Source organism: Danio aesculapii, chromosome 18, assembly GCF_903798145.1.
Source record: "Danio aesculapii chromosome 18, fDanAes4.1, whole genome shotgun sequence".
Lineage (NCBI taxonomy): Eukaryota > Metazoa > Chordata > Actinopteri > Cypriniformes > Danionidae > Danio > Danio aesculapii.
Window position 1 is genome coordinate 25,790,043 of NC_079452.1, and position 20,000 is coordinate 25,810,042.

Sequence of the window (20,000 nt, forward strand, 5' to 3'; positions counted from 1 at the left end):
TTCATTCCACTGTGGCGACCCCTGATTAATAAAGGGACTAAGCTGAAGAAAAATGAATGCTATTATATTATATTTTGTATACTACATTATATTAATTATATATTTATTTTTGTAATTTTTACATTTATTTTAAAATTTTAAGTAAAATACAAAAAATATTTAAACAATTAAAATAAAAATGTATACATTTATAATAAAACTAAATGAAAAATAATTTAACAAATTATATTAACTCTCTTAAATTTTTTAAATTATTAAATTAATTAAAAGGTTTTATAGAAACTTTGTAAAATTACATTTTATAACGCCTTACAGTTGTTTTTGTCATTTTTTACATTTATTTTTAGATTTTCTTAAATTAAACTTGTAACTAAATAACATAAAATAAAATATGAAAAAATAAATCACTAAAATAAAAATAAAATAATAAATAAAAACTGAATTAAAAAACTAAACTAATAAAATATATAAATAAATTAATTGAAATTTCTATTTTTTTAAGCAACATGATTAGGATGAGGGCGACACGGTGGCTCAGTGGTTAGCTCTGTCGCCTTACAGCAAGAAGGTCGCTGGTTTAAGTCCCGGCTGGGTCAGTTGGCGTTTCTGTGTGGAATTTGCATGTTCTCCTCGTGTATGAGTGTGTGTGTGTGTGTGTGAGAGAATGAGTGTATGGGTGTTTCCCAGTACTGGGTTGCAGCTGGAAGGGTATCCGCTGCGTAAAATATATGCTGGAATATTTGGCGGTTCATTCCGCTGTGGTGACCACTGATCAATAAAGGTAGTGAGCCGAAGGAAAATGAATGAATGAATGAATGAATGTAACATTGTATTATATTTTGTATATTGTATTATTTCACACCATATTATATGTTTTGTCTTTTGTAATTAATTTTAAAATGTAACATATTAAAGTAAAATACCAAAAATAATAAAGCATTAAAATAAAGAAAAAGTTTCTAATAAAACTAAATGAAATATAATAATTAACTTTATATTAACTTTATAGCATTAATAAAAGTATATAATTATTTTAGATGTTTAAAATTACATTTTACTACAATTGTTTTTGCAATATTTTACATTTATATTGAATTTTCTTAAATTTAACTTGTAACTAGGCAGATTTTCTGCAGATTTTATTTTAGCTCAGTATTAATTCTGTTGATTTACTTGAGTAAATGTGTGTAAATCTATATTTATTCCGTTTTTAATTAATTACAGTAATATTATTGACTAATATGAAAATGTTCATCTGATTTATGTACAATACAGTGTGTACAGTAATATTTTCTGTCTTTTAGTAGAGATATTATATGAGAGACTTGCTTTGTTTACCAAATAAAGTGGATCTAATGGTATTTGCATTGTAAACATTAAATAAATGTTGAAAAGATATTATTTATTTCACATATTAAGGTTTTAGTTATGATACTCCCAAAATAATTCAGCAGAAATCCGCAGATTTTTAGCAAAATTATCTGCAGAAATAGCAAAAAACCTCCGCAGATTGGCCCTACCTGTAACTAAACATAAAAAATATATATAAAAAATATAAACCATTAAAATAAAAAAGTTAAACACAAAATAAAAAAATAAACTAATCAAATATAAAAATAAATAAAAGAAAATTATTATATTTTTTAAACAACATGATTCGGATGAGGGCGACACGGTGGCTCAGTGGTTAGCACTGTCGCCTTTGCATCTTATAAACACGACCAAGCCATAAAATTACACTCTGGACCACCCCTTCAACGCATTTACTGACATCAAGTATGAATAATCTTGGATGGCATGGTGGCTCAGTGGTTAGCAATGTGGCCTCACAGCAAGTAGGTCAATGGTTCGAGTACCGGCTGGGTCACTTGGTGTTTCTGTGTGGAGTTTGCATGTTCTCACCGTGTTGGTGTGGGTTTCCTCCGGGTGCTCCGGTTTCCCCCACAGTCCAAACACATGCGCTATAGGGCAATTGATGAACTAAATTGGCCGTAGTGTATGAGTGTGTGAATGTGAATGTGTACGGGTGTTTTCCAGTACTGAGTTGCAGCTGGAAGGGAATCCGCTGTGTAAAACATATACAGTTCATTCCACTATATGACCACTGATAAATAAGTGGACTAAGCCGAAGCAAAATGAATGAATGAGATTGAGGACTACAGAAAGAGCACTTGATATAAAATTATGTACATTTTAGAGTAAAATATGACATTGCTGGAGTGAAAATATGAGAAAAAAACATCCAGAATTCGCTGTTAGTCACAAACTCTGGCTCAAACATCTTACTGCGCTAAATCAAGCTGACAAGCGTTTTACACTGTGTATAAAATTAAGACAGACAACCGCTAAAATAGTAATTATCAAGGTATGCTAAAGGGATCTATCACCTAAAAATGAGCATTCTGTCATCATTTACTCACCTTTTACTTGTTTCCAAACCTTTATGAGTTTCTTTATTCTGTTGAACACAAAAGAAGATATTTAGAAAAATGCTGAAAGCCTGTAACCATTGAGTTCCATAGTATTTGTTTACTATGTAATTCAGTGGTTGTTGGCTTTCAGCTTTCTTCAGAATATCTTCTTTGGGGTTCCGCCGAAGAAAGAAACTCATAAAGGTTTGGAAACACTTAAGTGAGACAAAATTGAGAGAAGATTTAAATTTTTGGGTGAACTGTGCCTTTAAAATATAGGCACTATACGATTCAATTTTTACTGGTAACAGTTATCATTTTCAAATGAAAAATGACAAATGAAAATGATAAAAAAATAAAATACAATAAAAAATAAAATAAAATAACTGAACAATAAAATAAATTTAAAATAATATCAAAATGAAAATGAAATAAATGAATAAAAAAAATAAAATAAAATAAATAAAAAAATAAAGTCAATGTAAAATAAAATAAACAAACAATAAAATACTATAAAATAAAATAATAATAAATAAAATGAAAAAAATAATCTAATAAATTAAAGGAAAAATAAAATTAAATAAATGATTAAATAAATAAATGAAAAATAAAATAAAAATGTTCAATTAAAATTTTAAATTAAAAATAAAATTAAATAAATGAAAAAACAAAAATAATAAACAAAAAATAATATAAACAAAAATAAAATAAAAATGTTTAAAGAAATTTAGATAAAAATGAAAAATAATAAAATAAACAAAAAATCAAGAATTAAATAAAATAAACAATGTTAACATTAAAAATAAAAAATGAAAAATAAAAAAATAAAAGAATAAAATTAAAAAATGTTAAATAAACTTAAATAAAAAAAGAAAATAAAAAATGAAAAACAAAAAATAAATGAAAAATAAAATAAAATAAATGTTACATGAAATAAAAAATTAACAAAAAAAATTTAATAAAAAATGAAAAATCTAATTTAAAAAATTAAATAAACAAAAAAGAGGGGAAAAAAAGAAATAAAATATAATAAATAGAAATAAAATTAAATAAATGAATACTGATTGGCTACAAAAACAAACAAACAGTTGTCCTTAACAGGGTTAACTTGCCTAGTTAACCCTTTAAATGTCACCTTAAGCTGAATACTAGCATCTTTTAAAATATCTAGTAAAAATGATGTCCTGTCATCATGGCAAAGAGTACTATTTTCCTTTAAAAGGCACAAACTGCTGTTTAACAAGCCTTCTGATGTAATGATCGATATTAAAGCCAGCACTTACGATGATAAATATGGTCTCAGCTTAAACACACAGCATTAATTTACACACAAATCGCTGCTCCATTAATACCCAGCACTCTTAAAAAGGCTTTTCAACCATTAATGGATATCAGGAAGTTATTCTGCCATAAAGCAGCACCATCAATCTGGATTATTAAATGACTTTTGAGTCTCTGAGAGTTTTATTTACCGCCATGCATTTCTCAAACGTCATGTTCACATTATAAATACTAGCGCTTATGCTGAGAGTCTAAATGATTTACAGCGAAGTGACTGAAGACAAATAATATACATAATGCAAGCTTATTCACAAATAACAGACGGTGTACTGTTTGTTTGTTTTATTTTCTATTATTTGCATGTGTTTTAGCATTAGATTGACCATTGAATCTAAATTAAGATGCGTTTAAATTATAATTTACCTTCTAATATAAAGTAAATTAGTTGAATTGCACCTAAAAATGCAAATATAATCTGCTATTAACAGGAAAAAACACAATTAAACATTAAATTAAACTCGGTTTACTTAAATATCATCTGTTTGCATGCATGTTTTTGTTGTTTTAGCATCTGATTCACATTGGGTAAATAAATAAAGGCAAACGATAAAAAAATAAAAGTGTGAAGGGATTTTGTGGACATATAAACCAGTTTAATTTGATGAGCTATTGCAAAAAGAATTAATGGAAGAATTACACAATTATACATAAATTCAATGCTGTTTACTGAAATATATGTTTAGCATTTTGACGTTGCCTTTTGAAGAATAAATACAATGCAAATTACCAAACAATTTCTATTTGTTTTCCTTTGAATTTAACATTTAACAGCCTTAAACAAAACAAAACAAAGCAAAGCAAAAACAAAACAAAAACACAAAACAAAAAAACAAAAACAAAAAAAAACAAAGCAAAGCATAAACAAAACAAAGCAAAAACACCAAGCAAAAACACGGAACAGCAAACAAAAAAAAACAAAAAAAACAAAACAAAGCAAAGCAAAAACAAAACAAAAAGCAAAAACACAGAACAAAAGACTAAACAAAACAAAATCACAAAACAACAAACTAAAAAAAACAAAGCAAAAACCCAAACAAAACAAAAACACAAAACAAAAAACTAAACAAAAAACAAAAACAAAACAGCAAACAAAAAAATAAAAAACAAAGCAAAGCAAAAACAAAACAAAACAAAAAGCAAAAAAACAGAAAAAAAGACTAAACAAAACTAAATCACAAAACAACAAACAAAAAAAAAACAAAGCAAAAACCCAAACAAAACAAAAACACAAAACAAAAAACTAAACAAAAAACAAAAACAAAACAGCAAACAAAAAAATTAAAAACAAAGCAAAAACAAAACAAAACAAAAAGCAAAAAAAACAGAACAAAAGACTAAACAAAACTAAATCACAAAACAACAAACAAAAAAAAAACAAAGCAAAAACAAAACAACAAAAAGCAAAAACAGAACAAAAAACTAAACAAAAAAACAACAAAAAACAAAGCAAAGCAAAAACACAAAACAAAACAAACAAAACATGAAACAAAAGAAAACAAAAAACTAAACAAAAACAATGCAAAAACACAGAACAAAAAACTAAAAAACAAAACAAAAGACAAAGCAAAACACAACAAAGCATGAAACAAAAAACTAAACAAAACGAAGCAAAAACAAAAACAAAAACACAGAACAAAAAACTAAAAAAACTAAACAAAAGACAAAGCAAAATACAACAAAACAAAGCATGAAACAAAAAATAAATAAACAAAACGAAGCAAAAACAAAAACAAAACAAAAACACAGAACAAAAAACAAAAAACTAAACAAAAAACAAGACAAAGCAAAAACACAAAAAACTAACAAAAACAAAGCAAAAACACAAGACAAAAAAGAAAAAACACAGAACAAAAAACTCACAAAACAAAACACAAAAAGCCAAAAAATTAACACAAAAGACAAAGCAAATGAAAAACGAAGTAAAACAACATAAGACAAAAAAAAAAAAAAAAAAAAAAAAAGCATAAAACAAAACCAAAAACTAAAACAAAAAACAAAACACAGCAAAATTACAAAAGACAGAGCAAAGCAAAAGCACACAACAAAGACAGGAAACAAATAAAAAAAACTGCTTTATAAGATGTTTTAAAGTTAATGTTTAAACAAAAGTTTACGTTTATTAAAAGATCAAATAATAATAGTCACCATCCATTATTATTCACTCATTTCCCTTCGGCTTATAGTCTCAATATCATGGGGTCGCCACAGAGGAATGAACCACCACGCAATCCGGTACTGGGAAACACCCATACACACACACTCATACACTATGGCCAATTTAGTTGATCAATTCCCCTACGGCGCATGTGTTTGGACTGTGGGCGAAACCGCAGCACCACGAGGAGAACATGCAAACTTCACAAAGAAATGACAATTGGCTCAGCCGGGACTCGAACCAATGAGAGATATATATAGATATATAAATAGAGATAATATATATCTTCATTATACATTATATATTATGCATTTTTAAAGTATTAATTAATTAAAATAAACATTAAAATAACTAATTAATAAATCATTTAAACACTTGTTTTAGACACAAATTTACTGTTTAACAAGCCTTTAAATGTAACGATCAATGTTATTTATTCTCTTAAAGCATTTAAAAGTGTTTAGTGATTAGTTAAAATGATGTCAAAATGACTATTAATTTAATTATTTACAAACTATTTTAGGCATGAATTTAATGTTTAACAAGGATTTTAATGTAATGTTCAATGCTATATATTCTCTTAAGATAAATAATATTTCTAATGCATTTATAACATATTGATTAGCTAAAATGAACACCAAAATTACTAATAATTAAATAATTTAGAGTTTTAGGCACGAATTTAATGTTTAACAAGGATTATAATGCTAAAGCAGTGGTTAAAAAAATCTAATCTTCCATCAAGATTACACATAAATAAAATTAAAATCTGTTTCACAGCAGCGATGGTGTTTTTTCTGTGCTGAATTATCAAGTGTCTAGCATGCTGGTATTGTCTTAAAATAAAATTAAATAAATGATTAAATAAATAAATGAAAAATAAAATAAAAATGTTAAATAAAATTTTTAAATTAAAAATAAAATTAAATAAATGAAAAAACTAAAATAAACAAAAAATAATATAAACAAAAATAAAATAAAAATGTTTTAAAAAATGTAGATAAAAAAATTAAAATAATAAAATAAACAAAAAATAAAATGAAGAATTACATCAAATAAACAATGTTAAAATAAAAAATAAAAATAAAAATGAAAAATAAAATAAGATAAAAGAATAAAATAAAGTTAAATAAATAAAATTTAAATAAAATTAAAAAAGAAAATTAAAAATTAAAAACAAAAAATAAATGAAAAAAATAAAATAAATGTTACATGAAATAAAAAATGAAAAAAAATAAACGAAAAAAAAAATTCAATATCAAATAAAAAAATTTAATAAACAAATAAAAATAGAAAAAAAGAGAGAAATAAAATATAATAAACAAAAAATAAAATTAAATGAATCCTGATTGGCTACAAAAACAAACAAACAGTTTGTTTATTTTAACAAGCCTTCTGATGTAATGATCGATATTAAAGCCAGCACTTACGATGATAAATATGGTCTCAGCTTAAACACTGCTCTAGCACGCTGGTATTGTCTTGTGAAGGATAAATGCATGGCTGGCCTAGATTCTGATCAAACGATGTGTGTGTGATGATTCTGAAAGCGTTTACTGTACTGATACACACTAACATTGCAGAAAACACAAGCTAAACTTCAGCGCATCTGTGTGTGTTTCTGAGCGATTCTCCCTCTGGATCATCCTGCAAACACTCTGCCAAAAGTATAGCTTATTAACAGTGAAATGAAATGACAGACGGTGGTGTTTTTACCTCTTTATGGGCTTCGCTGGAAATGCGGTTTGTGTAGCGCAGAACTTCCAGCTCCATGTCGGTCTTTTGCAGACGACTGTAGATAGAGAGAAATAAACACCATTAATGATCTGAAATGTACTTTATTAATTACCTACTTATTTAACGGTTTATTTATTTAACTATTTCAACTATTTATTTATTTAACTATTTATTTAACTATTCATTAATTTAACTATATATTTATTTAACTGTTTATTTAAATATTTACTATTTATTTAACTATTTATTTATTTAACTATTTATTTAACTATTCATTAATTTAACTATATATTTCTAGTGTATATTTATTTATTTAACTATTTATTTATTTAACTGTTTATTTACATAATTACTATTAATTTATTTAACTATTTAATTATTTAACTATTTATTTAACTATTCATTAATTTAACTATATATTTGTAGTGTATATTTATTTATTTAACTATTTATTTATTTACTGTTTATTTACATAATTACTATTAATTTATTTAACTATTTAATTATTTAACTATTTATTTAACTATTCATTAATTTAACTATATTTCTAGTGTATATTTATTTATTTAACTATATTTATTTAACTGTTTATTTCCATATTTACTATTAATTTATTTAACTATTTATTTAAACTATATATTTATTTAACTATTTATTTAACTGTTTATTCATTTAACAATTTTTTATTTATTTATTTAACTGTTTATTTACTTATTTACTATTAATTTATTTAACTATTTATTTCAACTATATATTTATTTTACTATTTATTTAACTATTCATTAATTTATTTAACTATATATTTATTTAACTGTTTATTTACATGTTTACTATTAATTTATTTAACTATTTAATTATTTAACTATTTAACTATTCATTAATTTAACTATTTATTTCAACTCTATGTTTAAGTATTTATTTAACGGTTTAACCATTTATTCATTTAACTCTTTATTTAACTTTGTATTTCAACTTTTTATTTAACTATTTATTTACTTATTTATTTATTTACTTTCAACATTTATTTTCACTCTTCAGTAGAGTGAGTTTCCACCGTTTCCTCACCCCACCAAAGTAAAGGAGTAAAGAGTAAAAGTTAAGTAAAGAGAAATTAAAGAGGCTGAATAGAGCAGGCTCATTCTTCATCCTCGCACTGCATATGCTCTGTTTAACTGTTTTCTCGCTAGTGAAGCATTGCAAAGTCCGTCAAGTAAATAGCAAATGCGCCATGGAGCGACACAACTGACTCTTAATGGGAATGTGAGACGAGACTCTGATTGGTTTAATGCAGGTTATGCTCACAACACACCCGGAACTCCTTAAGAGAATAAGCTCAACCCTGTTAGACCATGCGCCAGGGCACAGAGCGGATTTTACCAGTCTTAAAATAGCAAAGGTGGATACAGGCACGGCCATGGACTTTAGATTTTGCGCCTAAATGATTAAAATAGAGCCCTCAGTGTGTCTTTTATCAAGTCTGATTATTAAAAAAATAGAATTAATTAGTTTGTCCCATTAGAAGCTGGTTACACACTGCTGACACACAACTGTGTTTAAACCGCTTATAAAAGTGATTTATGCATAATAGGTGCAATTTAAATAGCACTAACGATCCATTTTAATTACTTTTTGTCTTGATTAAAGGTGTTGGATTCATGCAGAAGCTCAGAGAGCCAAAGAACAAACTTCTACGCTAAACGGCAAATCCTAAACTTAGCCCAAACCAGCAGGACTGACGTCAGAGAGATCAGCACTTGTGTCTCGTTAGTGTGTGGTTTTTCTCCACCTCCAGCATCTCTTCTGCTGGAGCATCTTGGTTTATGTCTTAATGAAGCCGCCTGCATTACTGAAGCATCCTGACATCACCTCCTATGAGTCAGTGCCAATGTGCCAACTTTATAATAACACATCTAAATATAATCACAGCGCAAGCGCACGCACACAAACTCACACAAGTGCACAAACACACACAGACTCGCAAATGCACACACAAGCAGAGTCACACAGACAGAATTACACAAACAGAAACACACAACCAGATATACTCACACACATGCACAGGCTCACACTGACAGAAACACAGAAACACACACAGACAGCGAAGTCACACAGACAGACACACGCGCATACACACAGACGTGCACACAGACAGAAACGCACACACATAGGCCCACACCAACACACGCATACATACACACAGACATGCACGCACACACACAGAGGTGCACAGACACACACACAGACACAGACACACACAGGCGCACACACAAACAGAGATACACACACATGCACAGGCTCACGCAGACAGAAACACACACACAACACGCACACGAGCAGTAACCCATGGTAACGATCAGTGATGTGATTCTCATCAGCAGCTTTATTCCAGAGCACTGAACACTTCACACACAGATCAGTGGATCTCCTGCATCAGGAATCAGTGAAGACCTGCTCTGGTAAACCTCACCGTGAATCACAACTAAACACACAACAGATGAAGCGGCTTATGAGCACATTCAGTCCCGCATGATGATCATACTGTAGGAGCAATTATTAATCTCAAATGCTGTAGATTAGCCTTCATATAATCATACATATGGGTATTTAGAGCATAAATATAGCATGTATGGAAAGAAAGAAGGAGGGATCAAAAAAAGTATGACAGAGACAGAAAGAAAGACAGAAAGACAGAAAGAAAGAAAGAAAGAAAGAAAGAAAGAAAGAAAGAAAGAAAGAAAGAAAGAAAGAAAGAAAGAAAGAAAGAAAGAAAGAAAGAAAGAAAGAAAGAAAGAAAGAAAGAGATGGAAGGAAGGAAGGAAGGAAGGAAGGAAGGAAGGAAGGAAGGAAAGAGAAAGGAAGGAAAGAGAAAGGAAGGAAGGAAGGAAGGAAGGAAGGAAAGAGAAAGGAAGGAAGGAAGGAAAGACAAAGGAAGAAAGGAAGGAAAGAGAAAGGAAGGAAGGAAGGAAGGAAGGAAGGAAAGACAAAGGAAGAAAGGAAGGAAAGAGAAAGGAAGGAAGGAAGGAAGGAAAGACAAAGGAAGGAAGGAAGGAAAGAGAAAGGAAGGAAGGAAGGAAGGAAAGACAAAGGAAGGAAGGAAGGAAAGAGAAAGGAAGGAAGGAAAGAAGGAAGGAAGGAAGGAAAGAGAAAGGAAGGAAGGAAAGAGAAAGGAAGGAAGGAAGGAAGGAAGGAAGGAAGGAAGGAAGGAAGGAAGGAAGGAAGGAAGGAAGGAAGGAAGGAAGGAAGGAAAGAGAAAGGAAGGAAGGAAGGAAGGAAGGAAGGAAAGAGAAAGGAAGGAAGGAAAGAGAAAGGAAGGAAGGAAAGAGAAAGGAAGGAAGGAAGGAAAGAGAAAGGAAGGAAAGAGAAAGGAAGGAAGGAAAGAGAAAGGAAGGAAGGAAGGAAGGAAAGAGAAAGGAAGGAAGGAAGGAAGGAAGGAAGGAAGGAAGGAAGGAAAGAGAAAGGAAGGAAGGAAGGAAGGAAGGAAGGAAAGAGAAAGGAAGGAAGGAAGGAAGGAAGGTTAGAAAGATGACAGAAAAAGAAAGAAGGAAAGAGAGGAAAGATCCCTCATGTTGATGTGACATTGCTGCTGTAAGGATGGCTATATCTCTCCAAAATATTAAACCATGACAACTGTTATGGAACTCCACACGAGACAAGACCACGAGAGTGGTCAGGCACTAAAACAATAAACTTTCTAATCTGAGAAGAAGATCAGCCAGAAAACCAGTTGTTCAGGTTGTCTTGATCATGCATCCTGAGCCCCCCTCTTTGCCCTGGACTTTACCTTCTCCATCAGAGCAGCTCACTCACATTCCACACAGAATGTTTAAGTTTTTAATATGGTGTATCTTGTGGCTTTATATTCATGTTTGGTGTCATTTTAAATGTCTCTGTGTGATTGGTAAAGTGGTCCTAATTTCACTGTAATATTTTACAATCTCCCTTATATCAGTTAATTTGGGTTTTGACTTTGATAAGATCTTTGCCAGATGCTCCACTCCAGGGAAAATGGTCTTTGCATCAACTCATGACCAGGCAAGGGTCTTGGTGAAGCTTTTATTGTCTTGAATTTATGATGATTTGAGTATTTAGGCAAAGGGTGCAGAAGTGTCGGGGGGATTCTGTAGGCAGGATACCCCATTGCAGTTTGTGAGTCTCTGAGCTCTGCATCAGGACTTATATGCTGTGATGTATTTCTACATGGTCAGGTATTCATCTCTAACTCTTAAATCTATCTTTATGTTTAGTTCTGTGATTTGGAATGGAAAATCTTTGCCTGACAAATAAATGTAAAATTCTTGTTTAACTCTAATATCTCCTGAAATCATTTAAAACTAGTAGATTGTTTAGGCTGATATTTCCGCAGCCTACGACCAGGATTAGTCATACATTCAGGCTCAATGGATAGAGCATGGGCACAGCATTAGAGACCTGATGATTTCTGACAATCACTGATTTAGTATGATATAATCTAGGGACTAAATCAAACTTTAAGTATGAGCAAGCATGGGGCGGCCTAATATTACTTAAAGGAAATTAGCTTATCTGCTAAGAATCGGAACTGGCGAGGATGTGTCCGTGAGCAGATGAAACTGGCCTGCATACTGACTCTAAGCGACTTCGGGTAAACGATGAACCATTACTTGAAAAATAAGGATTTATTAAGTTAACCAACCTAAATTAGACCTAATCACAACCTATAAGGTAATCCGCTTGAGTTAGATGAATCAAAATCTAAAATTATTATAAATTGGAGTCAGATTAAAATTAGGAGTTGGAAACAAATTAAAATAAATTTTAAGGAATAAAAATATTTCTTTTCACATGTGCTAAAAGGCTTACACGCATTTAACCTTCACCCATGCTGTTAGTTCCATCATAGGACTAATAGATGGACCCTTACACTGCTAATACACCCGTGCAGCATTAGACTGCTTTCCTGTCTTTTTCGCTGTCTATAACACAGCAGCTAACCATCCTAGCGTTCTTCAGTTGTTTTCAGGTGACGTAAACGCATCTGCAGGTCTTTAATATCTGTGAAACGCTTCATCATGCAGGAGCGAGCGGCCATTTCTCTCTGCAAATCTCAGAGTAATAAGTGAAGGGGAGAATAACAAGAAAACAACAGAGTTAGCGAAGGGAGACGGTAATGAGCCGCTTTCCAGCCAGTAATAGAGGAGAAATCCTAATGCACACAGCAGAGACAGAAGCACGCAGACCATTACACACAGACCACAGACCTGCACAGGAGAGACACACTGCACTGCTGATCATGTGCTTCAGACTCGAGAGTCATTGTGCTGAAATTAGCTGAAGCGCTTCAACTCAACACTGACTGCCTCATGACAAGAGGAGCACAGATTGTTTACATCACACAATGACAAAAGAGAACTGATGTGGTTTATCTCGTGATTCTGGTTTATTTTTAAGAATTGGGAACATCAGCACTGCGACATTTAACTGTGCGAGTCAATTTGGCCTCAATTTAGGAGAAGTTCTACACTCAGAACTGCGGCATGTATATTAGAATTGTGGCATGCAAATGAAAAACTGTGACATGTAAACTAGAACTGTGGAAAGTAAATGAAAAATTGTAACATGTAAATCAAAAATAAAAAATTGGGGCATGCAAATTAAAATTGTGGCATGCAAATGAAGACGCGTGACAAGCAAGTTAAAGGTTGTGACATGTAAACAAAGAATTGTGGAATGTAAATTAGCAGTGTGACATGCAAATGAAAAAAATGTTACATGCGAATGAAGAATTCTGGCATGTAAATTAGAATTGTGGCATGTAAATTAGAATTGTGGCATGTAAATTAGGATTGTGGCATGTAGATTAGAATTGTGGCATGTAGATTAGGATTGTGGCATGTATATTAGGATTGTGGCATGTAAATTAGAATTGTGGCATGTAGATTAGGATTGTGGCATGTAAATTAGGATTGTGGCTTGTAAATTAGAATTGTGGCATGTAGATTAGAATTGTGGCATGTAGATTAGGATTGTGGCATGTAGATTAGAATTGTGGCATGTAAATTAGAATTGTGGCATGTAGATTAGAATTGTGGCATGTAGATTAGGATTGTGGCATGTAGATTAGAATTGTGGCATGTAAATTAGAATTGTGGCTTGTAAATTAGGATTGTGGCATGTAGATTAGAATTGTGGCATGTAGATTAGAATTGTGGCATGTAAATTAGAATTGTGGCATGTAGATTAGAATTGTGGCATGTAAATTAGAATTGTGGCTTGTAAATTAGAATTGTGGCATGTAAATTAGAATTGTGGCATGTAAATTAGAATAGTGGCATGTAGATTAGAATTGTGGCATGTAGATTAGAATTGTGGCATGTAGATTAGAATTGTGGCATGTAAATTAAAATTGTGGCATGTAGATTAGAATTGTGACATGTGGATTAGAATTGTGGCATGTAGATTAGAATTGTGGCATGTAGATTAGAATTGTGACATGTAGATTAGAATTGTGGCATGTAGATTAGAATTGTGGCATGTAAATTAGAATTGTGGCTTGTAAATTAGAATTGTGGCATGTAAATTAGAATTGTGGCATGTAAATTAGAATTGTGGCATGTAGATTAGAATTGTGGCATGTAGATTAGAATTGTGGCATGTAGATTAGAATTGTGGCATGTAAATTAAAATTGTGGCATGTAGATTAGAATTGTGACATGTGGATTAGAATTGTGGCATGTAGATTAGAATTGTGGCATGTAGATTAGAATTGTGACATGTAGATTAGAATTGTAGCATGTGGATTAGAATTGTGGCATGTAGATTAGAATTGTGACATGTAGATTAGAATTGTGGCATGTAGATTAGAATTGTGACATGTAGATTAGAATTGTAGCATGTGGATTAGAATTGTGACATGTAGATTAGAATTGTGGCATGTAAATTAGAATTGTGGCTTGTAAATTAGAATTGTGGCATGTAAATTAGAATTGTGGCATGTAGATTAGGATTGTGGCATGTAAATTAGAATTGTGGCATGTAGATTAGAATTGTGGCATGTAGATTAGGATTGTGGCATGTAGATTAGAATTGTGGCATGGAAATTAGGATTGTGGCTTGTAAATTAGAATTGTGGCATGTAAATTAGAATTGTGGCATGTAGATTAGGATTGTGGCATGTAGATTAGAATTGTGGCATGGAAATTAGAATTGTGGCATGTAAATTAGGATTGTGGCATGTAGATTAGAATTGTGGCATGTAGATTAGAATTGTGGCATGTAGATTAGAATTGTGGCATGTAGATTAGGATTGTGGCATGTAAATTAAAATTGTGGCATGTAGATTAGAATTGTGACATGTGGATTAGAATTGTGGCATGTAGATTAGAATTGTGGCATGTAGATTAGAATTGTGACATGTAGATTAGAATTGTAGCATGTGGATTAGAATTGTGACATGTAGATTAGAATTGTGACATGTAGATTAGAATTGTAGCATGTGGATTAGAATTGTGACATGTGGATTAGAATTGTGGCATGTAGATTAGAATTGTGGCATGTAGATTAGAATTGTGACATGTAGATTAGAATTGTAGCATGTGGATTAGAATTGTGGCATGTAGATTAGAATTGTAGCATGTGGATTAGAATTGTGGCATGTAGATTAGAATTGTGGCATGTAAATTAGAATTTTGGCATGTAGATTAGAATTGTGGCATGTAAATTAGAATTGTGGCATGTAGATTAGAATTGTGGCATGTAGATTAGAATTGTGGCATGTAGATTAGAATTGTGGCATGTAAATGAAGAATTGTGGAATGTAAATTAGAATTGTGGCATGTAAATTAGAATTGTGGCATGTAAATTAGAATTGTGGCATGTAAATTAGAATTGTGGCATGTAAATTAGAATTGTGGCATGTAGATTAGAATTTTGGCATGTAGATTAGAATTTTGGCATGTAGATTAAAATTGTGGCATGTAAATGAAGAATTGTGGCATGTAGATTAGAATTGTGGCATAAACAGAATTGTGGCATGTAGATTAGAATTGTGGCATAAACAGAATTGTGGCATGTAGATTAGAATTGTGGCATGTAAAGAAATAATTGTGACATACAAACTAGAATTGTGGTTTGGAAATCAACAGTGTTATGCAAATTAGAATTATGACATGCAAATTAGAGTTGTGACATGCAAATGAAGATTTGTGACAAATTAGAACTGTGACATGCAAATAAAGAATTGTCGCATGCAAATTAGAAATGTTACAAACAAATAAAGAACTGTGGCGTGCAAATAAAGAATTATGACATGCAAACTATATTTGAATGAATGAAATGAAGTATTGTGGCATGGAAATGAAGAATTATGAATTGCAAATGAAGATTTGTGGCATGCAAATTAGAATTGTGGCATGTAAATTAAAAATTGTGGCATGTAAATGAAGAATTGTGGCATTTAGATTAGAATTGTGGCATAAACAGAATTGTGGCATGTAAATAAATAATTGTGGCATGTAGATTAGAATTGTGGCATAAACAGAATTGTGGCATGTAAATAAATAATTGTGGCATGTAGATTAGAATTGTGGCATAAACAGAATTGTGGCATGTAAATAAATAATTGTGACATGCAAACTAGAATTGTGGTTTGGAAATCAACAGTGTTATGCAAATTAGAATTATGACATGCAAATTATAATTTTGATATGCAAATGAAGAACTGTGACATGTAAATTAGAATTGTGGCATGTAAATTAGAATTGTGGCATGTAAATTAGAATTGTGACATGTAAATAAAGAACTGTGACATGTAAATTAGAATTGTGGCATGTAAATTAGAATTGTGGCATGTAAATTAGAATTGTGACATGTAAATAAAGAACTGTGACATGTAAATTAGATTTGTGGCATGTAAATTAGAATTGTGGCATGTAAAATAGAAATGTGGCATGTAAATGAAGAACTGTGACATGTTGTGGCATGTAAATTAGAATTGTGGCATGTAAATGAAGAACTGTGACATGTAAATTAGAATTGTGGCATGTAAATTAAAAATTGGGGCATGTAAATTAAAATTGTGGCATGCAAATGAAGACACGTGACATGCAAACAAAGAATTGAGGTGTGTAAATTAGAATTGTGGCATGTAAATTAGCAGTGTGGCATGCAAATGAAAAAATGTTACATGCGAATGAAGAATTTTGGCATGTAAATTAGAATTGTGGCATGTAAATTAAGAATAGTGACATGCAAATGAAGAACAGTGACATGTAAATAAAGAGTGACATGTAAATGAAGTAGAGTGACGTGAATGTAGAATTGTAATTTCCTTATTGCAAGTTTTAAAACTTTAAGCTTCTTTAAGCAAGTTTACCTCACACTTCTGGAAATACTCTATACCCCAGAAGTATAACAAAAGTCAGAGTTGTAAAATAAAATAACAATTAAGTTTATACTTTTTTATCCCCTAGCAGAAACAGGCTTTAATAGATGATGGTTTAATTTGAAAATAATTTCCCCCAACAAAATTCAAAGATTAATAAAACAGAACAATGAATCACGTCTGATTTCACTACAGCCTATTGTGTCTGCATGCTTAATGATTCTCTATTAATTAAATAAGACAAAGAAACAAGCTGATCTTCACAAACGCATTAAGAACAAACTTTTTAAAAGATGCAATGAATCGGAACAGGAGAGATGAAACAGTCCGAGTTCAGTCGTAACGAAGCGCTGGTAATCGCCGTCTACTTTACCTTTCATCAAAAGATCAAACACTTGCTAATTGGAGTAACCGGCAAACTGCCTTTGATTTTGTTAATTGGACTTTAGTAACAAGCTCAGATTTGTGCTTTAGTTATTAAGACATCAATCACATCTCGGCTGCAGGAAAAAACCATTAAATGGGTTGAAATGTTTTGACTATATCTGTGATGTGAAGAGCACTCACCATTCCACAATCACAGGGTGCAGCAGCGAGTTATTCACCTCAAACCTGTAGAAGAGAAGAAAATAATGGCACTAAACACATTTGTTTTCAACACTGCGTCTATTGCTTTAGTGCTTCAATTGTTTTTGTGTCAATAAATGCATTTGTTTTCAACACTACACCAATTGTTTTAGCATTTCAGGCCAATATATATTCAATTGTTTTGTATTAAAATGTGCTTTTGCTGTGTTTAAAATTGATGACATTTGTATTGATTTTTATTTGCATAAAATTATGTTCTTAATTATTGTAATAATCAGATTGCTTATTTCTTTACATTCTTTTATAGAATTATTAGATTCAGGTTTGTTTTCAACCAACTATTATTATTATTGTTATTATTGTTATTATTATTATTATTATTATTGTTATTATTATTATTATTATTATTATTATTATTATTATCATTATTATTATTATCATTATTATTATTATTATTATTATTATTATTATTATTATTATTATTATTATTATTATTATTATTTGTTGTTGTTATTATAATAATAATTATTATTATTATTATTATTATTATTATTATTATTATTAGTATTATTATTATTAGTAGTATTATTAATAATAATAATAATAATAATAATAATAATAATAATAATAATAATAATAATAATAATAATAATAATAATAATTTTAAAAATATATAAACAAAATTCATATTATTTCTTATAATACAATGAATGCTTGATTCTGATTGGATGATGAGCATCATTATTACCCTCAATGTGTAGAAAATAATAATAATAATAATAATAATAATAATAATAATAATAATAATAATAATAATAATAATAATAAAGAATTACATTCAATAATATATTAATATAGTAATTTATTATTTTTAGTAATATATTAATGTTGTAGTTTAGGTATTGGGTAAACTGACTCTTTTGAACTGAACTGAACATTTCAAAAGTCAACTCAGTTCAGAAGGATCAGTTCAATTAATTATTTTGAATTAACCTGATCTGAATTGACTCTTTCGATATGAATTGAACTGATCCTTTTGAACTGAACTGACTTTTGACATAAAGTGAATTGATGGTTTTGAACTGAACTGACTATTCTGAACTGAATTGACTCTTTTGAACCCAATTGAAGTGAATTTACAATTTTGAATTGTACTGATCTGAATTGATTATTTGATTGAAATGACTCTTTTGAATTGAACTGAATTGACTATTTTGAACTGATTTTTTTTAACTGAATTGACTCTTTTTAACTGAATTGAGTGAATTGACTGTTTTTCAAATTGTGCTAATCTGAATTAACTCTTTGATTGAACTGACTCTTTTGAATTGTACTGATCTGAATTGACTTTTAGATTGAATTGACTCTTTTTAACTGAATTAAGTGAATTGACTGTTTTTCAAATTGTGCTAATCTGAATTAACTCTTTGATTGAACTGACTCTTTTGAATTGTACTGATCTGAATTGACTTTTAGATTGAATTGACTCTTTTTAACTGAATTAAGTGAATTGACTGTTTTTCAAATTGTGCTAATCTGAATTAACTCTTTGATTGAACTGACTCTTTTGAATTGTACTGATCTGAATTGACTTTTAGATTGAACTGCCTCTTTTGAATTAAATTAAACTGAATTTATTTTTTTGAGCTGCATTGACTCTTTTGAATTGAACTGAACTGAATGAACTCTTTTGAATCGATAATACTTTTGTGTGACTAAATGCATTTGTTTTTAACACTACATCTACTTATTGTTTTTGCATTTCAGGCCCATAAATATTCAATTGTTTTGTATTAAAATGTGCTTTTGATTGGTTTAAAATTTATGACATTTGTATTGATTTTTATTTGCATAAAACTGCAGTCTTAATAATTGTAATAATCAGATTGCTTATTTCTTTACTTTCTTATGAGGAATTATTCGATTCAAGATTGTTTTAATTATTTTAATTAGTTTTAATTAAATGTTTATTATTATTAATTTTATTATTGTTATTATTATTATCAACAACAACAATAATAATTTAATTTAAACAAAACAATTCTTACAATACAATGAATGCTTGATTCTGATTGGCTGATGAGTGTGAAACATAATGAATTACATTTTTACATTCAATAATATATTAATATAATAATTTTGTATTATTTAGTAATATAGTAATGTATTAGTTTAGGTATTGGGTAAACTGAATTGACTCTTTTGATATAAATTGAACTGAACTGACTCTTCTGAACTGAATTGACTTTTGAATTTAATTGATCTTTAGTTCATTTCAAAAGTGAATTCAGTTCAGAAGGATCAGTTCAATTAATTATTTTGAATTAACCTAATCTGAATAGACTCTTGATATGAATTGAACTGATCCTTCTGAACTGAATTGACTCTTTTGACATAAACTGAATTTACT

The 20,000-nt window shown here is 29.8% G+C and overlaps 1 protein-coding gene across 1 annotated transcript in view; it reads right to left on the minus strand.

The window, feature by feature from the left end:
• Positions 1 to 20,000, minus strand: part of pepd (peptidase D) — a 102,321-nt gene that overhangs the window by 63,289 nt on the left and 19,032 nt on the right. Inside the window, exons 5-6 of the mRNA XM_056478010.1 lie at positions 17,570 to 17,614; positions 7,624 to 7,699 (exon numbers count right to left, since the gene is read on the minus strand). Of these exons, the coding sequence (XP_056333985.1) occupies positions 7,624 to 7,699; positions 17,570 to 17,614 (121 nt within the window). The remainder of the gene's footprint in view (positions 1 to 7,623; positions 7,700 to 17,569; positions 17,615 to 20,000) is intronic.